Below are 24802 nucleotides of genomic sequence, written 5' to 3' on the forward strand. Positions count from 1 at the left end.
ATTACAGCTGTGTTTGTGCTGAAAACACATCAGATATTTACAGGATCTGGATAAATAATTAGAAAACACACGCAAATAATATTATCTGTAAAGGTTTGATGTTATCATTCCAGGTGAGGGCAGGCAGGACAGGCCACCAGGGGTACCTGGTTCTGGACGGGCTGGAGGTGAAGCAGAACGACACAGAGGGAGGGATGTCCACTCTGGACGTGGCCACGGACCTCTTCGTCGGCGGGGTCTCTGACTTGAGCTTCATCTCTACGTTTTCCGTGGAGAACGAGCCTGTGGGTTTTACCGGAGGCGTGAGAGAGCTCGTCTTAAACGGACATGACTTTGACCTGACGGCGACAGGGGCCCTGGGAGGGGCCAATGTGGGCGACTGGGACGGGACTGCGTGCGGGTACAAGGTGTGCCAGAACGGCGGCCGCTGTACTGCGTTGAGCGGCGCCGATTCGGACTCGTTTATGTGCACCTGCCCTCCTCGGTGGACGGGTCCTGTGTGTAACCAGTCGGTGTATTGTGTCAATAACCTGTGTCAACATGAGTCATTGTGTTTCTCTGATCTTGTGACTGGCTCATACGACTGTTTCTGTCCTCTCGGGTGGGAGGGGAGGTACTGCGATAAGCAGGTCGGCCTATCCATGACCACTCTGAAGTTCGTTGGGAAATCATATCTGAAATACAGGGATCCTAAATTCAACACACGGAATCTGAGGTACACGCAGGTTTCGTTTAACTTTACAGCCAGCGGGAACGAAGGGTTGATTCTGTGGATGGGAAGAGCGGAGCACGATGACGACGATTACCTTGCTGTCGGGCTTCAGGCGGGCCACCTCAAAATCGCAGTCAACCTCGGAGAGAGGCTCTCCCTCCCGCTCACTTTCAGAAACGTCACGTTGTGTTGCAACAAATGGCATTATTTATCGATCTCTCTGAACAGTACCCTTATTCAGGTGTTCCTGGGTGACGAGAGGGTCCTTTTCGAAGACGTGGACCCCTTCGAGCGTTACGTTGCCATGAATTACGGGGGTCTGTTGTACTTGGGAGGGTTCGAGTTGCACAGGAACATCTCAACAGTGACGTCTGGGCTGTTTACCAAAGGATTTGTGGGAGATCTTAAAGACGTGCGTTTGTATCAGGACCCCAGACAACTGCAGTTCCTCCAAAACAGCGAAGGATTTAATGTTCACAAAAGTAATGAGTAGTTCTGTAACTTGTGAAAATAGGTGATTCATGTGTTGTGATTAAGAAATTCATAGAATTGGTTTCTAGAATGTAATAATTTAAGTTCTTTATATCCAAGTTGTATTCATTATGCACCAAATGGAAGAAAACACAAACAGGGAGGACAACTTCCTGGAAGTGTTAATAAGCGTTTGTGTTGTTTTTTAAAATCCATTGTGTGCCCTGATGAACACAACTCTGTTGAAACTGCCAACTCCTCAGTAGATGGTTTATACCCTGAGTATTCCAAACATTAAGAACACCTTCCTAATATTGAGTTGCCCCCTCCCTTTCACCCTCAGAACAGCCTCAATTCTTTGGGGCATGGACTCCACAAGGCTACTGGCCCATGTGGACTCCAATGATTCCCACAGTTGTGTCAAGTGGCTGGATGTCCTTTGGCTGGTGGACCATTATTGATACACACAGGAAACTGTTGAGCATGAACAACCCAGCAGCGTTGCACTTCTTGACACACAAGCTGGTGTGCCTGGCACCTACTACGCCATTCAAAGGCACAAATCTTTAGTCTTGTCCATTCACCCTCAATGGCACACACACAACCCACGTCTCACCTGTCTCCTACACTGATTGAAGAGAAACTCCATAAAGGATCATAGCTTTCACCTGGTCAGTCTGTCATGGAAAAAGCAGGTGTTCTTCATGTTTTGTATACTCAGTGAAAGTCTGATTAGAATATACATTCCGCTCCTAAAAAGGACATCTTTCTTCTCAACAATAAAAAGATCACCTTTATTACCAGCTGTACATGAACACGGTGCAGAAGGCACACTTGATTTTCGAATGTACATGACAAGCCAAAATGTACATAGACAATATTTGTCGATAGAAAAAAAACAAAACAATTTATTTCTGTATAGCAATTTAAAAAAATAAAATGGAAAAAAACAGAATAAGAGAAGCTGCTTTTAATTAAAATGTTTTGTTGTTTTCTGCTACTCAAAATAGTTAGTTTCTCTTTCCTCTGTATTAAATTCATGTGAAACTGCTGAAGTCGCCAGAACTCCCCCTCCATCTCTACTCCAACAGTCCATCTGGGTATGCCTGTTATTTTGGGTTTCATGCTATAGAAAACATTCAAAGAACAGTTCAGCGATTTCACATATTAAAAGATTTGTTTCTTTACCCTGAAAACAATCTATGGACAAGAGGGGAACGACTACAATCCACACTAAGTATTAGCAACATTTCCCTGTCTCAGTCAATCTACCCTGTTTAGCATGTGTTAAATATCATGCCCAAATCATTGCTGCCTCCTTATCCATAGACTGCTTTTAAAATGTATGGAAACATATGTCAAATCATTGAGCTATCCCTTTAACCACTGGTTGTGATCTATATCAGAGCACAATGCTCAGTGCACCAAGTCACCATGTGACATGCAGAAATATACAGTCAAATTAACACTTTAAAAAAACTGGAGCTTTTCAAAACTTGAAATATCACCTCAAAAGCCTTAACGGTTGGTTTTTAAGAAAGCAGATCTCAGAATGTGTTAATAATCCTACTGAAAGTGTTGACCTCTACTGTATTTTAAAAAGAACATATATAAAAAGGGACAATGCCACTAAAACTGTTGTAGGGTCGACCATCTTCGGGGCGGGTCGTACAAAACAACTCACGAGTGACTGTCTTTGGAACTTCTCCTCGATTTCTCATAATCAGAGTCTCTCCTGCTGTGTTTGTGACGGTTCCCGTGGTCACCGTCGCTATGGTGCCGTTCTTTCCTCCTCTCGCTGTGACCGTGGCGCTCGTCTTTAGAGTGGTGCCGGCTCCCTCTGTGGTGAGAAGAAGAGTCTTTACTCCGGTCTCTCTCTCTGCTCCGGCTTCTATCTCGTTTCCTTCCCCCCTCTTGGCTGTGGTTCCGGCTCTTCTCTCCGTGACGGGACTCACTGTGGTGCCGGTGTCTCCCGTACTGGTCCCGGTCCTCCTTCTTGTGGCCCGACCCGGGCTGCCTGTCCCAGGGGTTGCTGTACAGAATCCTCTCTGCTGCCCCCTTCTGGTCCTCTTTGGCAGCGGCGGATGGGGGCAGGTTCAGGTTGGACGATTCAGCAGAGGCAAACCTCTGAGGGTCACCACCGTAAGCTAACGGTAGGCCCCCGGGGAAAGAGTTGGGAGATGTGGGACCTGGACCAGGTTGAGCCCACTGTGTTATTCCAGCATGATTCTGCATCTGTGGGTCGTGAGGTGGCGGGTACATCATGGGTGGTGGGGGGCCAGTAGGGTAGCTGAAGTTGGTGGGTAGCTGGGGCGGGTGCTGGAAAGGTGGCGGTGCGGTGTTACCGAAAGGGGGGACAGGTGGTGCTGGCTGGTACTGGAAGTCTACAGGAGGTCCTCCAGGCTGGAGGGGGATGGGACCATAGGGACCAACCTGTAGTGGGCCATGGTCTGGAGGTGGGCGTCTGTAGCCAGTCTGGTGATGGTGGGAGGGGTATCCGTGTTGAGCTGCCATTGGACGATACTTCCTGGTGGTCAGGACAGGAACAGGTTGGGGGTGATCCTGTGATCCTGCTGATTGGACAGCAGTTGGTTCTTCAGTCATATTGGAATACGCAGAGCTTTTCTTCAGGATTCCACTCGGAAGGGGTTTTGGTGTGGGGGCGCTTTCCTCGACAGAAGCGTTGGACGTGACTGTAGGAGACAAGAGAGTAGGTGTCTTCTCTTCTTTGGATTTGTCCTTTTCGCACAACGCCGAATCTCCTTTGTTTAAGGAGCCGTCTGTGTTGGGATCCGTGGAGAGGCTGGCCAGGAACGACTCTGTCGAGACGTCTGGAGGTTTGTCTTTCAGAGAGACCGACGGGCCACGGTAAGCCACACCCTCCTCTTTCGCCAACGCGTTGTTGTTAGCGGTAGACGTTTCAGCCAAGCTGGAAGACACAGGTTCCTCTGCTTTGACTGTTTTGGGTTCCCTCTTCTTGATGACAAAACCAGTCTGTCTGTGAGCACCAGCGCTGGGACTCTTAGTGGTGGTGGCGCTTCCTGGAGTGGTCGCTGCTGCTCCTCCGTCAGCCTTGGAGGTCTGTGGAGCCGAGGGCTCTCGACCATCATCACCCAGCAGTGGAGGGTTACCTGAGGAAGGAAGGAGCAAGCCGAAACGTAAGGTGTGGTTCAAAGACATGTTGCTATTACGAGTTCAAAGTAAAGTAAACAAAGCTGCAAATGGTGTTGAAGTGAGCAACAGGCCTTTTATGTTTAGGTTTACCTGAGAAGTCTGGCAGGGGCAGAAGCTCCCCGCCCCAACTACGCAACACCCCCGGAAGGAAACGTAGTGGTTGGTACCCCTCTTCAGTATCTTCACCTTCAGCTTTCTCAGAGATGTCTGTACTAGACTGTTCTGCTGTGACCACTTCTTCCTCAGCGGTGTTCAGCAATGGTATCTCTTCTCTGTCTCTTTCTTTACTACTTGAAGCACACAGAGAGGAGATGTAAGAGTTCTCCTCCTCCTCCCCCCGGGTAACTTCTTTGTTGTTTACAGTAACCGTAGTCGTCGCTGTCTCGGGTTTGCTCTCCGGTATGAACCTGGCCGTTTCGTTGATGTCGACGGGCAGGAAGTCCCGTTTAGGCCTCTGGCGGATGATCAGACCCAGCAGGAGGTTGGGGCGGTTGTTTTCCAGTCCTGTTAAAGAGCAACACCGATGAAAATCAGTTTAAAATTGAAATAAAATCATAAAATACATTAAAACTAATTTCATAAATGGAACATTGGTTGGCCACACCCATGTATTATTTAGATCGCCAAATAAGAATCTATTCTGAATGGACTAAGACAACCTAATAACATAAAAGTAGGAAAAGTAAATGTTTTTAGATAATAAAGCTTCATGATTTACATTGTGAGGATATTGCACATGTTCCTTCAAAAGGTAAATGGGGTCATGAATCATCATGGGTTGGTTTCCCAGACCCAGATTATTAGCTAGAGCAGGGATGGGCAAATTTTTGGGCTCGAGGGCCACACCGAGATTTCCAAATTCAGAGGGCCGCACATTTTTTGATGGACCAATTTGTCTAAATCTATTTGCAGGCCAGATAAAGGGAAGTTATTTAAAAATAGATAAGTCCATTATAATTTCTACATACTGGCCACATCTAAAACTAGATAAAGGAGTGTTTTTTATTTTACCAAAATATATATATATATATATATATATATATATATATATATATATATATATATATATATATATATATATATATATATATATATATATATATATATATATATATATATATATATATATATATATATATATATATTATATAAAGAATTTCCTCAACTATGTCAGACGGTGTTAGCATTGTCAGAAATGCTACAAAAAAGGTAGCACATCGTTAGTTCTTAAATAGACAGAAATAAAAAAACAGCTGCACCTACAGAGCCTTCAAAAAGTATTCACATGACTTTTCACACATGTTGTTGTGTCACTGGCCTATACACAACACCCCGTGATGTCAAAGTGGAATTATGATTTTCAAAATGCTGAAATGTCTCGAGTCAACAAGTATTCAACCCCTTGTTATGGCAAGTCTAAAAAGGTTCAAGAGTAAAAATGTCCTTTACAAGTCCCATAATAAGTTGGCTGGACTCACTGTGCAATAATAGTGTTTAACATGATTTTTGAACGACTACCTCATCTCTGTACCCCACACATACAATTATCTGTAACGTCCCTGAGTCAAGCAGTGAATTTCAAAACAGATTCAAAAGACCAAGGCCGTTTTCCAATGCCTCGCAGAGAAGGGCACCTGTTGGTAGATGGTTTAAGCTTGGTAAAATGATTATACACTTTGGATGGTGTATGAATAAACCCAGGTAAAAGCACAGGATAAATCCTAGAGGAAAACCTGGTTCACTCTGCTTTCCACAAGACAATGGGAGATTAATTCACATTTCAGCAGGACAATAATCTAAAACACAAGGCCAAATCTACACTAGAGTTGCTTACCAAGAAGACAGTGAAAGTTCCTAAGAGGCAGAGTTACAGTTTTGACTTAAATCTAACCATGAACGTCAACTAATTCTACTATTGTGTGAGCCATCAGACTAGAAAGAGCTTTGAACAGAGACAAATTGAGCCTGCTTTTCAGTCTAAGAGTAGTCTTGATCTGGGAAACCAGTACCAGATTAATCCAACATATTTTTTTATTAGGATCTCTTTTAGCCAATGAAAGTCTCTTCGCCCAATATACGTAGAGAGTAGTTGGTTGTTACCTGGGCCATCGAAGGGAACCAATTGGTGTGGGACTTTCTCAATAGCACCCAAGGGGATGAGATACATGTCTTTGACTTGTTTCAAGTTGTTGGCGACCACGCCGAAGCGTTTACGGCTACTGAAGTAGGCATAGAGCAGAGTGTAGTGGATCTCATCCTCGTCGGTCTCAGGGGAAAAACGAATCAAACACACCTCCTGAAAAAAGACCAAAATAAAAGGAGGAAAGAAATTCAATTTAACTCCTCAGTTCCTTTAATTTAATACATTTATTTAACCAGGTGGGAAAGTTAATAAATTCTTATTTACAATCATTGACTTAAGTGTCAGGGAACATGTACAAGAAAAACAAATCTCAGACTCCATTTTCTGCATTGTACCCCAAAACATAGCTACTATTCATCTCCAGTTCAGGCACAGATCGTCTTGGAAAGATGAATATACTTTTACTGCCCTCGGCCACCCATATGTAAAATATGTGCACACATGACTACGCTTTGGATAAAAAGTGTCTGCTAAATGGCATAATATTGGTATATCCTACTTGCACATTATGAGTCTTGGCCAGGTTACTGTAAAAGCTCTTTATGACAACTTCTGATGTTTAAATTAATTTATCATATTTCAAGCAGGTCGGCCTACACTTTGACGGTACCTTTGTTCCGGTGGCTCGGATCTTGTCCAGGTAGTCCCATACGATCTGTGGGGAGATCCTCCCACCCATCTGGAAACTCTCCGGCAGATCCTGATAACAGGGATTATCACCATCTCATCCGATTAATTGATTTTATATAAAAAAAGTGTCATATTCCTTTGAGCATGGTGAAGTTATTAATGACACTTTAGATGGTGTATCAATACAAAGATAGGAAGGATGTTTCTAACTCAGTTGCTGGAGAGGAAGGAAACCTCTCAGTCATTTCACGAGGCCAATGGTGACTTAAACAGTTACACGGAACCCAAACCGGCTGCACGCGTGCGCCATTGTGCATACATTTATTTTGCCCCTCCCACACCAAACGCGATCACGACACGCAGGTTAAAATATCAAAACAAACTCTGAACCAATGACATTAATTTGGGGACAGGTCAAAAATCATTAAAACATGTATAGCTAGTTAGCTAACGTTAATTTGTCCTATTTACTTAGCTTGCTGTTGGTTGCTAGCTAATTTGTCCTGGGATATAAAAGTTAAGTTAGTATTTTACCTGAAATGAACAAGGACCTCTACTCCGACAATTAATCGTTTCTAGTCATCTCTCCTCCTTCCAGGCCTTTTCATCGTTTAACTTATATGGTGATCGCATCTAAACGTTCATTGTATTACCACAACTACCGGCAAAACAGTTTGTCTTTCAGTCACCCACGTGGGTATAACCAATGAGGAGATGGCACGTGGGTACCTGCTTCTATAAACCAATGAGGAGATGGCAGAGGCAGGACTTGCAGCGCGATCTGCGTCAGAAATAGGAATGAGTTCTATTTTAGCCCTTGGTGTCGCAGACGCTCGTGGGTGTAATAATTGAATAACATGGATTTCTAAATTTATTTTGAGACATGTCCGGTCTGGTCAGCATGTTAGAGTTTAGTGGATGTGATATGAAAAACAGAGGGTGGATCAACCAAATTGTAGTTATGCCACAATACTAGCCTAATTGACAGAGTAAAAAATGAGGACGCCTGTACAGAATAAAAATTATTCCAAAACATGAATCCTGTTTGCAATAAGGCACAAAAGTAAACCCGCAAAAAATAAATTGGGTAAATAAATGTACTTTATGTCCTGTATACAAAGCGTTATGTTTGGGGCAAATCCAACACGTCACTGAGTACCACTATTCATATATTCAAGCATGGTGGTGGCTGCATCATGTTATGGGTATGCTTGTCATGGGCAAGGACTAGGGAGATTTTGTTTTAAATAAAAAGAAACAGAAGAGAGCTGCTTTCCAACAGATACTGGGAGACATTCACCTTTCAGTAGGACAACCTTAAAACAATGCCAAATGTACACTGGAGTTGCTTACCAAAACCACATTGATTGTTCCTGGGTGGCCTAGTTACAGTTCACTTGAAAATCTTTGGTAAGAATTGAAAATGGCTGTCTAGCAATGATCAACAACTAGCTTGAAGGATTTAAAAAAAAATATATATATTAAATTGCACAATCCAGGTGTGAAAAGCTCATAGTAACCCAGTTTGTTAGAATTTCTCTTCAACTTTGGCAGAGTATTGTGTTGATCGTTGACAAAAAAATCTAATGAAATCAATTTTAATACCACCTTGTTTCAACAACATTTGGAAAACTTTGAAGGCCCTGTATTTCCAAAACATTGGTATACTTAAATGTAGCTGTGAGCTAGGTGTTGATAGCAACTGGCTGACTCATTTAGTGCTAATGTAACATCAGCAGGCGGGCTAATGTTAGCAGGCTGGTAGGGCTAATGTTAGCAGGAGAGTAGGGCTAATGTTAGCAGGCTGGTAGGGCTAATGTTAGCAGGAGAGTAGGGCTAACGTTAGCAGGCTGGTAGGGCTAATGTTAGCAGGAGAGTAGGGCTAACGTTAGCAGGCTGGTAGGGCTAATGTTAGCAGGAGAGTAGGGCTAACGTTAGCAGCCTACTTGGCTAGCAACCTTGGAAATGGATTTGTAACAATAAATTCCTCAAGTATTTGCTTGTGGTTACGTTTATGCCATCTACCCTTCAATGTGATAGTTTGTTGAGTTGTTAATATAAATGGCATTTAGATAAAGGCATTCCATAACTAGAAAATCTAAATGCTGTGTTGTAACACGATCACTTCCATGAATAAGCATTAGAGGATTTATAAACACATGTACACTATTTAAAGCATTACATTTCATTAAAGCAAAACAAATATATGATGGATGCATTTATATGAATGAATAAACATTTATAGGCACTTATAAATAAATATCTTTGTGCAGTTTTACCTCTGTCAGGTGGTCCAGGACACCAGATACAGGGAAGGCTTTAGTGAGGAGCTTGGCCACAGCAGGCATGTTGACAAGCCCTCTCCATAGAGGCTGCAGGTTGGACAGGAAGGAAGCCTCGCCATCTCTGCCACTCATAGACACTGACCTGGAGGCCAGGAATACAAACAACTTTAGAATAACCCTGCACTTAATTCTGCTTTATTGGTAATTTAATAATAATAATACTAAACAGTACGAGTCAAAGGTTTGGACACACCTACTCATTCAAGGTTTTCTTTATTTGTGCCATGTTCTACATTGTAGAATAATAGTAAAGACATCAAAACTATGAAATAACACATGGAATCATGTAGTCACCCCCCAAAAAATACTAAACAAATCAAAATATATTCAAAGCAGCCACCCTCTTCCTTGACGACAGCTTTGCACCCTCTTGGCATTCTCTCAACCAGCTTCATCAAGTAGTCAGTCACCTGAAATGCATTTCAATTTAACCTTGTTAAAAGTGAATTGGTCTAATTTCTTTCCATCTTAATGCAATTGAGACAATCAGTTGTGTTGTGACAAGGTAGGGGTGGTATACAGTAGATAGCACTATTTGGTAAAATACCAAGTCCATATTATGGCAAGAAAAGCTCAAATATGCAAAGAGAAACGACAGTCCATCATGACTTTAAGACATGAAGGTCAATCAATCCAGAACATTTCAAGATGTCTTTTCTTCAAGTGCAGTTGCAAAAAACATCAAGCGCTATGATGAAACTGGCTCTCATGAGGACCGCCACAGGAAAGGAAGACCGAGTTACCTCTGCTACAGAGGATAAGCTCAGAGTTACCAGCCTCAGATTGCAGCCCAAATAAATGCTTCACAGAGGTCAAGTAACAGACACATCGACTGTGTGAATCAAGCCTTCATGGTCGAATTGCTGCAAAGAAACCACTACTAAATGGACACTAGTCCTTTGGTCTGATGAGTTCAAATTTGAGATGTTTGGTTTCAACCGCCATGTCTTTGTGAGACGCAGAGTCGGTGAACGGATTATCTCCGCATGTGTTGTTCCTACTGTGAAGCATGGAGGAGGTGGTGTAATGGTGTGGGGGTGCTTTGCTGGTGACACAGTCAGTGACTTATTTAGAATTCAAGGCACACTTAACCAGCATGGCTACCACAGCATTCTGCAGCAACACGCCATCCCAACAGGTGCTTAGTGGGACTATCATTTTTTTTCCAACAGGACATTGACCCAACACCTCCAGGCTGCGTAATAGCTACTTGACCAAGAAGGAGAGTGATGGAGTGCTGCATCAGATGGTCTGGCCTCCACAATCACCCGACCTCAACCCGATTGAGATGGTTTGGGATTTTTTTTATTTAACTAGGCAAGTCAGTTAAGGACAAAGTCTTATTTACAATGACGGAACAGTGGGTTAACTGCCTTGTTCAGGGGCAGAACGACATGTTTACTGGTTACTGGCCAGAACTCTCTACCTGTCGCACCACAGGGTCGCACCACAGGGTGAGTTGGACCGCAGAGTTAAGGAAAAGTAGCCAACAAGTGCTCAGCATATGGGGGAACTCCTTCAAGACTGTTGGAAAAGCATTCAAAGGTGAAGCTGGTTGAGAGAATGCCAAGAGTGTGCAGAGCTGTCGTCAAGGCAACTTTGAAGAATCTAAAATCTATTTTGATTAAACACCTTTTTTGGTTATAACATCATTCCATGTGTTATTACATAGTTTGATGTCTTCACTATTGTTATACAATGTAGAAAATAAAAGTGAAACCCTGGAATGAGTAGGTTTGTCCAAACCTGACTGGTACAGTATATTTTCTAAATACATTTAGAATGGCCGTGTAACTAACTCAACACCACTTTACTTTGTATGACAATTACATTGACAGCCTTTGTGATTCTATCACAAGGACGAGAATGCTGAAGTACAATATGGCCACTGTGCTTTGCCTTCTCTTTGGGTTGTAGGCCGTGTTCCTGGAAAATGACTAACATTTGCGGATGTAAACAGGGGTGACTGACTGACTGTTCTGGGTAATTGACTGATTGATCCACATACCTCCCCTTGTAGTTGGAGAAGGTTTTGGCGCTGAGGAGGCTCTCCTCTAGGACTTTGAGGTGAAGGTCGTCGTCCTTAGCAGAGGAGGACGGTGTCTCTCCCTCTGTAGAGGTAGTGGTGGCAGACGGTGTGTTCGTGGTCTGTCCCTCTGTAGTGCTGGAGGTAGTAGACTGTGTGTTCTTGGTCACTGCCTCTGTAGTGCTGGTAGCAGACCGTCTCCTCACTACACTAGTGGCCACTTTCACCACTTTGGTAGGAGCCTCCTCCACAGGTGGAGCCATACGACCTTCACCAATTACAATTCCATTTAGTCCAATACAAAACCACTGCTAAGACTTGACTTAAAGCCACAATCCTGAGTTTGTAGGACTCATTTGGCATGTTCACCTTTTCTCCTCCTAATCCATCTCCCACCTACTTCCATTCTATCTGATCAAGCATAAACACATATCTATAGTACTTCCACTATCCTTCAAAATAAAAGCAGAAACTGAAAGACCAGAATCAGGGCCTACCTGTGCAGATCTTACAGTTGAGGTCAAACAGGTGAGTCTTATGCAGACTGGTTGTATCTTGGAAAATATTGACGCTCTCGGTTGTTGTCGACAACGTCTTCTCTTGGGGAACTTCCACGGGCTCCTCTGTCACTTTGGAAGCAGCCACAGGCTCTGGCTGGAAGAGTTCAAACAACAACAGTGAGAGTTCATAAGAAATGTATGGAGGATAAACTGTATTTCCTTGATTCCTCATTGTCCTATCTGATGCATGTTGAGGAGGCGGCAAGGATAGACCAGTGTGTTAATTTGAGTAAATACAATTGAAATTCACCCAGAAATTCATAAAAAAGGTCTGAACTATTTCTTAGGAAGAGGACATGCTCAACTCTAAATCCTGTAGAACCAATAATTCAGGAGGTCCATAAAGGTGTTAACAGAACATCTGCAGTGTGTGGGCCTGTCTGGTCATGTCCCTTATTAACCCAGCTTCTACGTTTATAAAGACTATGACTAGAGCTGTGGTGGTAACACGGTCACAGTAACAGCATTACCTATGACCACCAACAATTCTAGAACCCAAAATAAATCACAGAAAAATAAAAAAAAGGACCAGCACTCACTTGAACAAGAAGCGTGGTGTTTCTTTACATGAGCTGTGTCTTACCTCCGGCTCTATGGCTTCTGGTGCCTTCCCAGACTCCTGGCTCTCAATCTCTATCTCTCCTTTGTGTGTGATCTTGGTGATGGGTCGCCTCTCCGCCTCTCTCTGCTCCTTCTCAATCATCTCAATCGCCTGGGGGGGGGGGGGGGGGGGGGAACAAGAACATATTGGTGAATGAATCTCACACAGAAAGAGCAATGATCACAGTCCAGTTTGGTAAAAGGTTATTGATAGTTCAGGTCACACAACCCGTTTTAACTTGTCAACACTAAATCAATATGATTTGGTATGATGACTAAGTTTAAGTTACAGGGAGGGAGGTGTGATGAACCAATGAGGTAAGCTACATTCATTCTACAATGCCTTTTCTATACAGTGTTTTTAGGGCAGCTTTACCAGACATAGATGAAGCCTTGTCATGGAATAAAAACATACTCAATAGGGTCTCTCCACTGAAAGTCCTATTTAGTACAGAATTAAGATTAATCTGTCTGGGAAACCTGTCCTTACAGAATTAGTCAAACACTTCGGAGGAGGACAGGCAGGCAGTGCGTTTCAGTGTCGGGGGAGGACAGGCAGGCAGTGCGTTTCAGTGTCGGAGGAGGACAGGCAGGCAGTGCGTTTCAGTGTTCGAGGAGGACAGGCAGGCAGTGTGTTTTAGTGTCGGGGGAGGACAGGCAGGCAGTGTGTTTTAGTGTCGGAGGAGGACAGGCAGGCAGTGTGTTTTAGTGTCGGGGGAGGACAGGCAGGCAGTGTGTTTTAGTGTCGGGGGAGGACAGGCAGGCAGTGTGTTTTAGTGTCGGGGGAGGACAGGCAGGCAGTGTGTTTTAGTGTCGGAGGAGGACAGGCAGGCAGTGTGTTTTAGTGTCGGAGGAGGACAGGCAGGCAGTGCGTTTCAGTGTCGGAGGAGGACAGGCAGGCAGTGCGTTTTAGTGTCGGGGGAGGACAGGCAGGCAGTGTGTTTTAGTGTCGGGGGAGGACAGGCAGGCAGTGTGTTTCAGTGTTGGAGGAGGACAGGCAGGCAGTGTGTTTTAGTGTCGGGGGAGGACAGGCAGGCAGTGTGTTTTAGTGTCGGAGGAGGACAGGCAGGCAGTGTGTTTTAGTGTTGGAGGAGGACAGGCAGGCAGTGTGTTTTAGTGTCGGAGGAGGACAGGCAGGCAGTGTGTTTTAGTGTCGGAGGAGGACAGGCAGGCAGTGCGTTTCAGTGTCGGAGGAGGACAGGCAGGCAGTGCGTTTCAGTGTCGGAGGAGGACAGGCAGGCAGTGCGTTTCAGTGTCGGAGGAGGACAGGCAGTGTGTTTTAGTGTTGGAGGAGGACAGGAGGTGTGTAGGAGGACGGGCAGTGTGTTTTAGTGTTGGAGGAGGACAGGCAGTGTGTATTAGTGTTGCTTACGTGTCGATTCTCTCTCTGTCTCCATGCAGCCAGTTCTTTTGAGGCCAGTTCCTCAGGACTCATCCTTATCAAAGTGCCAGGAGAAATCTCCCCTTTCAGAACCCTCTTGAATAACACCTGAAATACACAAGTTATAAAGTCACATAGCTAGATGAACTGATATCAAAATGTATTTTAGATCATGTTTGCGTTGTATATATACACGTTTCATGTAGTTAACGTTCAAAACACATATCATTTCGAGACCAAGTACCTACTACAAGCTGGGACAAAATACAGTAGAACGTCCATAAAAGGTCAGCATCAAAGAGTCAGTATTGTCTAAAAGAGAATTCATGGCCTCAAATGTGTTAACATAACGACTTACATTGTTTTTGGTGTCTTTGAGGTTGAACATCAAGCTCCGGTACTTGCTCTTGTATTTGCAGTCGGTGTCTCTGTAGAAGGCAAACAGCTCTCTCTCAGTCTTCTTGGCCACCTCAGCAGCCTTCTCTGGTGACGCCTGGAAATCAGACTCCTTCAGCCTGAGACGATGTAGGGCACAATAGAGGATTAACACAGGAGGAAAATAGAGGATCACCACCCTTCTCTACAGGCAGATACACTACATGGCTAAAAGTATGTAGACACCCCTTCAAATTAATGGATTCTGCCATTTCAGCCAAACCTGTTGCTGACAGCCATGCAATCTCCACAGGAAACACTGGCAGCAGAATGGCTTTACTGAAGAGCTCAGTGACCTTCAACATGGGACCGTCAGAGGATGCCACCTTTTCAACAAGATAGTCAAAGTTCTGCCCAGCTAGAGCTGCCTCGGTCAACTGTATGTGCGGTTATTGTGAAGTGGAAACGTCTAGGAGCAACAACGGCTCAGCTGCAAAGTCATAGACCACACAAGCTCACAGAATTGGACCGCCGAGGGCTGAAGCGCGTAGCGTGTAAAAATCGTGTCCTCGGTTGCAACAATCACTACCAAGTCACAAACTGCCTCTGGAATCAACGTCAGCACAAGAACTGTTCGTTGGGAGCTTCATGAAATGAGTTTCCATGGCCGAGCACTACAGCATACAATGACATTCTAGACGATTCTGTGCTTCCAAATTTGTGGCAACAGTTTGGGGAAGGCCCATTCCTGTTTCAGCATGACAATGCCCCCCGTGCACAAAGTGAGGTCCATACACAAATGGTTTGTCGAGATCAGTGTGGTAGAACATGACTAGCCTGCACAGAGCCCTGACCTCAAATCCATCGAACAACTTTGGGATGAATTGGAACGCCGACAGCGAGCCGGGCCTAATCGCCCAACATCAGTGCCCGACCTCTCGAAATCTTTTGTGGCTGAATGGAAGCAAGTCCCCACAGCAATGTTACAACATCTAGTGGAAAGCCTTCCCAGAAGAGTGGAGGCTGTTACAGCAGCAAAAGGGGGGACCCCCCCAACTCCATATTAATGACCATGAGATGTTCGACAAGCAGGTGTCCACATACATTTGGCCATGCAGTGCATCATCAGACTGTTATAATGGTTATTAGTGTTGTTAAGTTACTGTTATAACGTGTTTAATGACCTCTTCAGGAGGATGTCCTTCAGGGCGTCACGGACGCTCCGTCTGATCTGGTCAACAGACACCGGTTTCTTAGAGGAGGGAGACGACACCTTGGGCCTCTTGGTCTCCTGTTTGACTGACACTCCTAACGGGACACAGCCACAGAGAGTAGGAGACGTCGCAGAGTAGGGCACGTTCATTAGGGCACCTTGTAGTACAACATTTTAAAATGTTTTTTTCCCCAATTGAAAACAAACGTTTCTTATTGGACAAATTCATATATTCCCTCCCCTTTTACAGTTTCATGCCTACTGAGCACGACTCCTGTGAGGGACATGGACAGCAGAATGTAGAAGCACACAACACTACAACACACCTGATTTCTGCGTAGAATCTTTGACTTCAGTCGACTGTCTTCTTTCCACAGAGTCCTGTTACAGAGTGAGACACAGCATATCGCCTCCGTGAGATTCTAAATGATCTTACAAGTTCAATGGTATATAAAATGTTTGTTTGTTTATCTTGTTGGGTAGAGGGTTGTGCATCGTGGTGCTGAAAACATAACCACCATTTTAAAATGTCCTTAAGACAGACGTTGAATAGAATCACCGTGGTAACCTAACACCCTTCCATCCATGTGTACACATGCAGGGAATAAAGAGGAAGTGAAAAGAGGTCAACCAACCCTTGAGTAGTGCCAACACTGGCTTTCATACATATCAGCTGAATAAACTGAGGAGGACAACATCTGCACCACTACATGTAGTCAATGGTAGGGCTTGTTGAAGATTATGCGTCTAAAACATTTGGCTGTTGAATTTAAGATTTTGACAACAGATAATATGCATATAAAGGTGTATCATCCAATCTCTTCTCATAGGCTTTAGTATCATAAATATGCACTGATGGTAATCCGATGTTATAGCTCCATTTAAGATTATTATAATATTCTTATCTGGTATTCAGGCCTATATTAAATTGACAAAAAAAAAAAGAATGATAATTAAAGCATGCATTGCAGGCTACTAGCAGAGTGAACCTTACCTTTCTGAAGGGCCTGACTCCCCCGGAGGTGACAGGATGTGTGGACGGCTGTTTCTGCTTTGCGGCCATCTTGTTGTCCTGGGTCTCAGAGGGCTTCTGCTGTCCCTCTGCCCTGGCCTCCCCCTGCACAGCACCGCCTGGCTCCTAATGGGGAGAAGATAAATAACATGAAATGTTAGTAATATATTTAACCACAAGTTAAAATAAACTTTGAGTTAGTGCAACTTAAAAAAAATCAATCCATTGACCTTGCAGCACTTCAGAGAAACACACTCCCTTCTCCATTAAGATCTAAACCTATTCCTAGTGCAGTAGAAATCGATGAACAGACCTTGGTGGTGGTGTACTTGTCCTTGGTACAGCACTGCAGACAGACATACTCCTGGTCCCCCCCTTCCATCTGCTTCACCTTGGCCAGGTCCAGACCAACACAGTCGCCATGGAACCAGTCATCACAGTGCCCACAGCCCACCATGAACCTGAATGGGATGCACAAAACCAACCTGTTTAGAAGAACACAAGCTCACTTCCCAGGGAATATTCTACTTGTTCATTGTGGTAATTTAGCCTAAGATGTAACAACTTAGTAATAACAGGTTTACAATGTTGCTTAAGTACTACATGGTATATTCAACTCTAATCACTTTGGTGCAAAGAACACAATTCTTACTTGTTACTATGTGGTTTATTGCACAATCCACAGTTCTTGTTTGGATCCCACACAACGGTCTCACTATTTGCAGGTTCCTTTTCTGGTCCCTTCCCAGATTCTTTAGCCTGTTCTTCTTCACTGGTTTCCTTCTTCGAGACGGCAGGAGCGTTGTCGGGGATGAAGAGCTGTGGTTCCTCCACGGAGATGCTTCTGCTGACGTTCCTGCTTCTCTGTTTCTGAAGACACTTGTCTGGCTTCTTCACTTTAGGCTCGTCTTGCTCCTCCTCCTTCTCCTCCTCCTCCGATGTCTCCTTCTGAGGATTGGCACGTTTACACGGTGTCCAGCCAAACTGGGGTTGTGGTTGGGTGTCGGTCACGTGAGAGTTAGACGGTTGGGTTGTAATCGTCGTCCCTGCGGACATACCAGGAGGACGCTTTCCAGACGGCAGTGTTTTTTTGACCGGACCGCCGCGGCCCACGTCAGGTAACCTCTGCTTTAGTTTCACAGGACGTCCGTCTTGCGTCCTCCGAATCTTAGGGCCGGGTTGAGCTGGGTTGAATTCACCTCGCCTTTTCAAGGACACGATGACTTGTTTGGCTTTCATTTCGTCCATCTTGTGCATGTTGCCTCTCTGGTGGAGCTTCTTCCCCAGGGCTTGTTGTTGGGTTCCTTTGGGCCCCTTACCAGCTAACAGGTGCTTGTTCTTAGCGGAGGACAGTGTTGACTGCTTCAGCTTAGGCTGCTGCTTTTTGGCTGGATTATTAGTGGTAGGAACTTTGCTGTTTGGCAGGTGCTGCTGCGCTTCTTTCTTGATGCTGGCATCTTTCCTCACCACCGCTGGATCATGCTTCTGAGAATCACTTTGGTCGTCGAGTTTGGTCTCGACCAAGCAAGGACTACCTGGAAGCGCCCCGTTGGAGGCCTGAACGTCATTGGGGTTGACGTAAGGTCCTAGCCCTAGGGGCAAGTCATCAGCACAGTACTTCACGAAGAGCTGAGCAGCACCCACGCCCCCTCCACTCCCTGCAGTGGGATTCTGTATGTGTAACGGTTCCTCTTGCACCATAGTGTATTCCATCCCTTCACCGTACAGCGAGCCATCCTCATAACATTCGTCAGTGTTTTCAGCTGATGTGAAAGCGGTAAAGGAGGGTCCCGGGAGAAGCTCGATTTTGAAACCCCCGAAAGTGACCGTCAACCTCTGTAACACAACGACGGGGTTCATCGACGAGCCCAAGTCAAGGTCGTTGATATTCACCCTGCCGTCACCCAGGTGAAGCTCTCTCCTTAATTCATCAGCAGTAGTGATCTTCTCACTCAGAGTGGACTTCTTTCTAGGTCTCCCAGGTTTTCCCGGGGGCTTTTTGTTGTTTGAAGACCCTCTGCCTGCACTTCGCTCTGGAATTTAAAGTCACACTGACATTTCTCATTTGACAATATAAAACGAAGCAATAAGGCAACCAAAGTGAATTCTAAACTAGGCACAACATCAACTTTTCATACTAGGAAAATGAAAGTGTGGGGGGGGACCTTGAATTTGCATGGCTTTGCATTTAGTGTCCTATCTTGTCAATGATAATAGCTGTATTTAGTGTTAATCACAGTAATGCTCCTGGTGTAGTCCTATTGACATAAAATCCTCTCTCCCCACCAGAGGCCAAGGTTCAAACCTCGCTCCAACCCTTCAAACTGTTTCTCCCACCTGCCTGTCTCTCCGCTCCAACTCTTCAAACTGTTTCTCCCACCTGCCTGTCTCCCCGCTCCAACCCTTCAAACTGTTTCTCCCACCTGCCTGTCTCTCCGCTCCAACTCTTCAAACTGCTTCTCCCACCTGCCTGTCTCCCCGCTCCAACCCTTCAAACTGTTTCTCCCACCTGCCTGTGTCTCCGCTCCAACCCTTCAAACTGCTTCTCCCACCTGCCTGTCTCCCCGCTCCAACCCTTCACTGTTTCTCCCACCTGCCTGTCTCTCCGCTCCAACCCTTTAAACGGTTTCTCCCACCTGCCTGTCTCTCCGCTCCAACCCTTCAAACGGTTTCTCCCACCTGCCTGTCTCCCCGCTCCAACCCTTCAAACTGCTTCTCCCACCTGCCTGTCTCCCCGCTCCAACCCTTCAAACTGCTTCTCCCACCTGCCTGTCTCCCCGCTCCAACCCTTCAAACTGCTTCTCCCACCTGCCTGTCTCCCCGCTCCAACCCTTCAAACTGCTTCTCCCACCTGCCTGTCTCCCCGCTCCAACCCTTCAAACTGTTTCAACCACTTGCCTGTCACTACATAACAGCACAAAAATAATATATACATAAAAATACACTCCATTGTAAAAATTGAATTGTTGCTAACCTGGGGTAACTCCTAATGCGTATTTCCTGGGTCTGCCAACAGACCGTTTGACTGGCGGAGTCTCTGTACCAGCCAACCCACCACCAGCGGTACTAAGGATACCCTCTGTTGCACCAACATCAACATCTGCAACTACTGGGGGAGAGAAGATTAGAGATTAAATAATAACTTAGATTTATTTTAGAAGCATTAACAAACATCAGTAGTTACAAATAGTGGTTTCTATAAACACCCGTCAACATAGCTTGTACTGTCAATTGAAGTCGTACAAAAGTAATTCTCACTAAAAAATACCTGTTGCTTCGGCGATCTGGAAGTTGGCGTCTTCATTATCTAAGATATTGAAGTGTGAACTTGCAGATCCAAACATGGGATCTTTATCACTAAGCATGTTCCTCAGTGAGTCTCCCAGCTGGTCGACACCTGTTCCAAAGTCATTACTTGCTTCACATTCCAAGTTCTGCCCTATCAGCATGGAGTCATCCAACTGGTCACTGGGAATCAAATGGTTGAAAGTGTCCACTACATCCATGAATGCTGTTCCCTTCCTGTCAGCTCTGCAGGGATAAGAGGATAGGGTATTAATAACGTAGGCTACAGTACAGACAACAGAGATGGCTCAGATTTAGAACAATCTATTTCAATCTTCAGACACTCCATATCAAATAGGTCCCCTATACAGAAGGAGTCAACAGCCATGTAGACAAGATAGCTAGTACATTAACTATCATGACACTTCTAAAAACAGTTCCCGGGCAGCAAATGCAACATTGACAAGCTAAAGTTAACTAACATTTTTCAATAACAATCCATGGTGGATGACACTGGACATGTGTTGGACATTTGGGGCAGACAATAATGGCTGAAATAGTAGATATCTGCTGAATGAGCAATAACTAATGAGGATCCTAATAAACGAAAAGTATTTCAGAAGAACATCAGTTAACTAGTCAGCCAGCCAGGCTACTTTGCTATATTATTATATGACGCTGCTAGCTAGGTTACGTTAGCTAGCAAATTAATGAGAAATGAACTAATACTTACTGTCAGGACTGACAGCTCCAGATAACTTCATTACAGGACTGCAAACACAATGTGTTTAGCTCCGTTTATAATATCTAGAAAGAGTCTAAAACCAAAAACTTTAATCAGAGTGGCAGGAATCAGATGCAGACTGGTGCACTAGCTCGGGGTCGTTAGCAGCTAGCTACTTCCAGTTAGCATAACAATCCAGCTAGCTAGCGTACCTTAAATACATTTACTGAGGGCGAGGATATACATGTATGCATTTGCGCCAAAACTACTTCATCTTTATGGTTAGCTAATTCATGCTACCAATGGATGCATTTGTGCCATATGAATGACAGCCTTCGTTGTAAAGTTAGCTAGGCTAGTTCTGTAACTGCAGCTAACCAGTTACTGTAGCTAACTTAGCTAGCTGGCAAACAAACTAGTGCAGGCCTGACAGCGACATGATAAGCTTTCCTTAAAAGCACCATTCCCATAACAACATATTTAACTACTTGGTCGTACAACCACAGAATACACGTAGCTAGTTAAGCATGCACAACAAATCATAGCTCATAAAAATGGTCTCGTTTAAACACAAATAGTGAAGCTAGCAATTGTACATGTTAGTTAGTTATCCAGCAGCGAGGAACATGATAGGCCGCGAGTTTGTTTGTAGCCTGCAGCTACCTAGCACCACTGATCACGCCCCCTAATTCGTCTCATTGGACGCCTCCACTGAGGACGTTTCAATATTCACAGCGACATTCGTGTATAATGGCACTTACATTCCTCTACTGTGTCAACACCACTGCATTCCGGAGCGATTCTAGTAGCTTTACAGTGTTTTAGCTAAATCCCCAACACTTCCTCGCTGCGCACCGCCGCCATTCGCCCCTGCCTCCTGCAAGCTACTCCGAAGATTTTAATAACTAACCCAAGATAGACCACCGCGTGTCGTTTCCAATGGGAACTCATGAGTCATAGTGGGCAGAACAAGCAAGGAGGGGGGGCAGAGCCAAGAACGAGCTAAGAAGATACCATTTGCTCGTTCCTGCATGTATTTACATATTTCCGTTGGGGAACGCCTACTCTGTGTAGTGCGCGTGTACAAAAACTAAATTCGCCCGAGCACTCCTTCTGAACAACGCGATTTAAAAAAAACTTTGACAGAGGGTAAAGTTTACACATTCTAGTTTCGAGAACAGAACATTTTATTTAAATGTTTAATCGAAGAGAACATTTCCAGAATATCGGTCAAAATCCATCTTCTCCACTGACGGCCACTGGGCTTCCTTTCTCCACCATAGTTGGTAGTGATTGGAAATGCCAAGCGGATGCTTCACATTTATACATCTGGTGAAATATCTGTCTCGTTGATATGTTTGTGGCTACTCGGGCAAGTGACGTTGGTGTCACATGCCTCGTGTTTACAATGGCCCACGCAACAGGCGTCAACGTTGCGTGGAGTACAGAGTACAGTGTTGATCATCAATCAAGCAACAAAGGCATTTTTACATCAGCAGGAATTACTTTTACAGTAGCCTAATCCCAGTACTCCAAATAGCAAGCAGAAGCACAGTGGCCAGGAACAATTCAGTTAGTACATTGAAACTAAGAGACGAACCAGTGTCAGAGGGGAGGCCCTCCGGTGGTCAACGCATATAGCAGACAATGAAAGCCTTGCAATATTCGATGATTACATTTCTCTAAAACAAGCAATAGGCTACATGTGCACCACCAAGTCAAATCAAATTGTATTTGTCACAGTCGCCGAATACAACTGGTGTAGGTAGACCTTACAGTGAAATGCGTAAGTACAAGCCTGTAACCAACAATTGCAGTTTGAAGAAAAATAAGAGTTAAGTATTTACTAAATACAAAAAATAAGAAAATAGAAAAATATCTCTATCTATCCTATATCTCTATCTGTTTTATATCTGTTCTATATCTCTATCTGTTCTATATCTATATATGTTCTATATCTGTTCTATATCTCTGTTTTATATCTGTTCTATATTTCTATCTGTTCGTTATCTCTATCTGTTTTATATCTATTCTATATCTATATCTGTTCTATATTTCTATCAGTTCTACATCTATATCTGTTCTATATCTCTATCTGTTCTATATCTACATCTGTTCTATATCTACATCTGTTCTTTATCTCTATCTGTTTTATTTTAAAAAGTCCACAGACCCACTCCAAAAGGCTTTCGGACCATCATCGACTCAGTGGGTTTTGTCCAACATGTCTCCGGACCTACTCACAAACACAGTCATATTCTGGACCTAGTTTTGTCCCGTGGAATAAATGTTGTGGATCTTGATGTTTTTCCTCATAATCCTGAACTATCGGACCACCATTTTATTATGTTTGCAAATCGCAACAAATAATCTGCTCAAACCCCAACCAAGGATCATCAAAAGTCGTGCTATAAATACTCGGACAACCCAAAGATTCCCAGATGCTCCTCCAGACTCCCTCTGCCTACCCGAGGGCGTCAGAGTAAAAAATCAGTTAACCACCTAACTGAGGAACTCAATTTAACCTTGCGCAATACTCTAGATGCAGTCGCACCCCTAAAAACAAAAAACATTTCTCATAAGAAACTAGCTCCCTGGTATACAGAAAATACCCGAGCTCTGAAGGAAGCTTCCAGAAAATTGGAACAGAAATGGCGCCACACCAAACTGGAAGTCTTCCGACTAGCTTGGAAAGACAGTACCGTGCAGTATCGAAGAGCCCTCACTGCTGCTCGATCATCCTAGTTTGACAATTTAATTGAGGAAAATAAGAACAATCCAAAATGTATTTTTGATATTGTTGCAAAGCTAACTAAAAAGCAGCATTCCCAAAGAGAGAATGGCTTTCACTTCAGCAGTGATAAGTTCACAAACTTCTTTGAGGAAAAGATCATGATTATTAGAAAGCAAATTACGGACTCCTCTTTAAACCTGCATATTCCTCCAACGCTCAGGTGTCCTGAGTCTGCACAACTCTGCCAGGACCTAGGATCAAGGGAGACACTCAAGTGTTTTAGTACTATATCTCTTGACACAATGATGAAAATAATCATGGCCTCTAAACCTTCAAGCTGCATACTGGATGGACCCTATTCCAACTAAACTACTGAAAGAGCTGCTTCCTGTGCTTGGCCCTCCTATGTTGAACATAATAAATGGCTCTCTATCCACCGGATGTGTACCAAACTCACTAAAAGTGGCAGTAATAAAGCCTCTCTTGAAAAAGCCAAACCTTGAGTGCTGCTGTAGTGCTGCTTTTGATACCATCAGTCACTACTTTCTTTTGGAGAGATTGGAAACCCAAATTGGTCTACACAGACAAGTTCTGGCCTGGTTTAGATTTTATCTGTCAGAAAGATATCAGTTTGTCTCTGTAGATGGTTTGTCCTCTGACAAATCAACTGTAAATTTCGATGTTCGTCAAGGCTCCATTTTAGGACCACTATTGTTTTCACTATATATTTTACATCTTAGTGATGTCATTTGGAAATATAATGTTAAGATTCAGCTGTATTTTCGATGAAACATGGTGAAGCCCCAAAATTGCCCTCGCTGGAAGCCTGTGTTTCAGACATATGGAAGTGGATTGCGGCAAATGTTCGGACAAAACAGATATGCTAGTTCTAGGTCCCAAGACACAAAGAGATCTTCTGTTGAATCGGACAATTAATTTTTGATGGTTGTACCGTCGTCTCAAATAAAACTGTGAAGGACCTCGGCGTTACTCTGGACCCAGATCTCTCTTTTGAAGAACATATCAAGACTTTCAAGGACAGCTTTTTTTCATCTACGTAAAATTGCAAAAGTCAGAAACTTTCTGTCCAAAAATGATGCAGAAAAGTTCATCCATGCTTTTGTCATTTCTAGGTTAAACTACTGCAATGCTCAACATTCCGGCTACCCGGATAAAGCACTAAATAAACTTCAGTTAGTGCTAAATACGGCTGCTAGAATATTCACTAGAACTAAAATATTTGATCATATCACTCCAGTGCTAGCCTCCCTACACTGGCTTCCTGTTAAGGCAAGGGCTGATTTCAAGGTTTTCTGCTAACTGTCATGACGTTGGCCTGGGGGTAGGTTTATGACAGTCATAAATACCTCTTCCCCCCCTTTTCCTCTCTCTACCCTACTGATTTGCAATCCCCTTT

General features: G+C 44.1%; 2 protein-coding genes across 6 annotated transcripts in view; one reads left to right on the forward strand and one right to left on the reverse strand.

Annotated features, from left to right (window-relative positions):
* Window positions 1–2230, forward strand: part of LOC110516873 (protein eyes shut homolog) — a 240571-nt gene extending 238341 nt beyond the window's left edge. Inside the window, exon 23 of the mRNA XM_090217983.1 lies at window positions 114–2230. Within this exon, the coding sequence (XP_090074109.1) occupies window positions 114–1205 (1092 nt within the window). The 3' untranslated portion in view covers window positions 1206–2230. The remainder of the gene's footprint in view (window positions 1–113) is intronic.
* Window positions 1950–21982, reverse strand: LOC118943930 (PHD finger protein 3). 5 transcript variants are annotated; one of them, XM_036960959.2, is made up of 19 exons: window positions 21413–21982; window positions 20661–20745; window positions 19911–20173; window positions 19617–19751; window positions 17295–18675; window positions 16956–17103; window positions 16625–16768; window positions 15957–16011; window positions 15602–15725; window positions 14401–14557; window positions 14034–14150; window positions 12645–12773; window positions 11999–12155; window positions 11484–11769; window positions 9410–9557; window positions 7111–7200; window positions 6458–6653; window positions 4448–4861; window positions 1950–4314 (listed from the first exon to the last, which is right to left on the reverse strand). In XM_036960959.2, exons 3-19 carry the CDS (start codon window positions 20146–20148, stop codon window positions 2864–2866), a joined length of 5370 nt encoding a protein of 1789 aa, XP_036816854.1. In that variant the 5' UTR covers window positions 20149–20173; window positions 20661–20745; window positions 21413–21982; the 3' UTR covers window positions 1950–2863. The 5 variants fall into 5 exon arrangements, with proteins under 5 accessions (XP_036816854.1, XP_036816856.1, XP_090073772.1 ...); XM_036960961.2 differs by having other exon boundaries at window positions 19617–19748; window positions 21413–21707; XM_090217646.1 differs by lacking the exon at window positions 21413–21982 and adding an exon at window positions 21248–21325.
* Window positions 21983–24802: the final 2820 nt, after the last annotated feature.

The sequence above is a fragment of the Oncorhynchus mykiss genome, chromosome 23, assembly GCF_057628025.1.
Source record: "Oncorhynchus mykiss isolate SJ-2025 chromosome 23, ASM5762802v1, whole genome shotgun sequence".
Lineage (NCBI taxonomy): Eukaryota > Metazoa > Chordata > Actinopteri > Salmoniformes > Salmonidae > Oncorhynchus > Oncorhynchus mykiss.

What these genes read in the sequence shown, in the direction of transcription:
- LOC118943930 (XM_036960959.2), bottom strand. Translation starts at nt 20,148, where the DNA reads ATGGATGTAGTGGACACTTTCAACCATTTGATTCCCAGTGACCAGTTG. An exon ending in GAGTCAGGCCCTTCAGAAAG is followed by an intron (nt 16,012 to 16,624) that starts GTAAGGTTCACT and finishes ACTCTGTAACAG; the next exon opens with GACTCTGTGGAAAGAAGACA. An exon ending in GGTTCCCTTCGATGGCCCAG is followed by an intron (nt 4,862 to 6,457) that starts GTAACAACCAAC and finishes GCTCTTTAACAG; the next exon opens with GACTGGAAAACAACCGCCCC.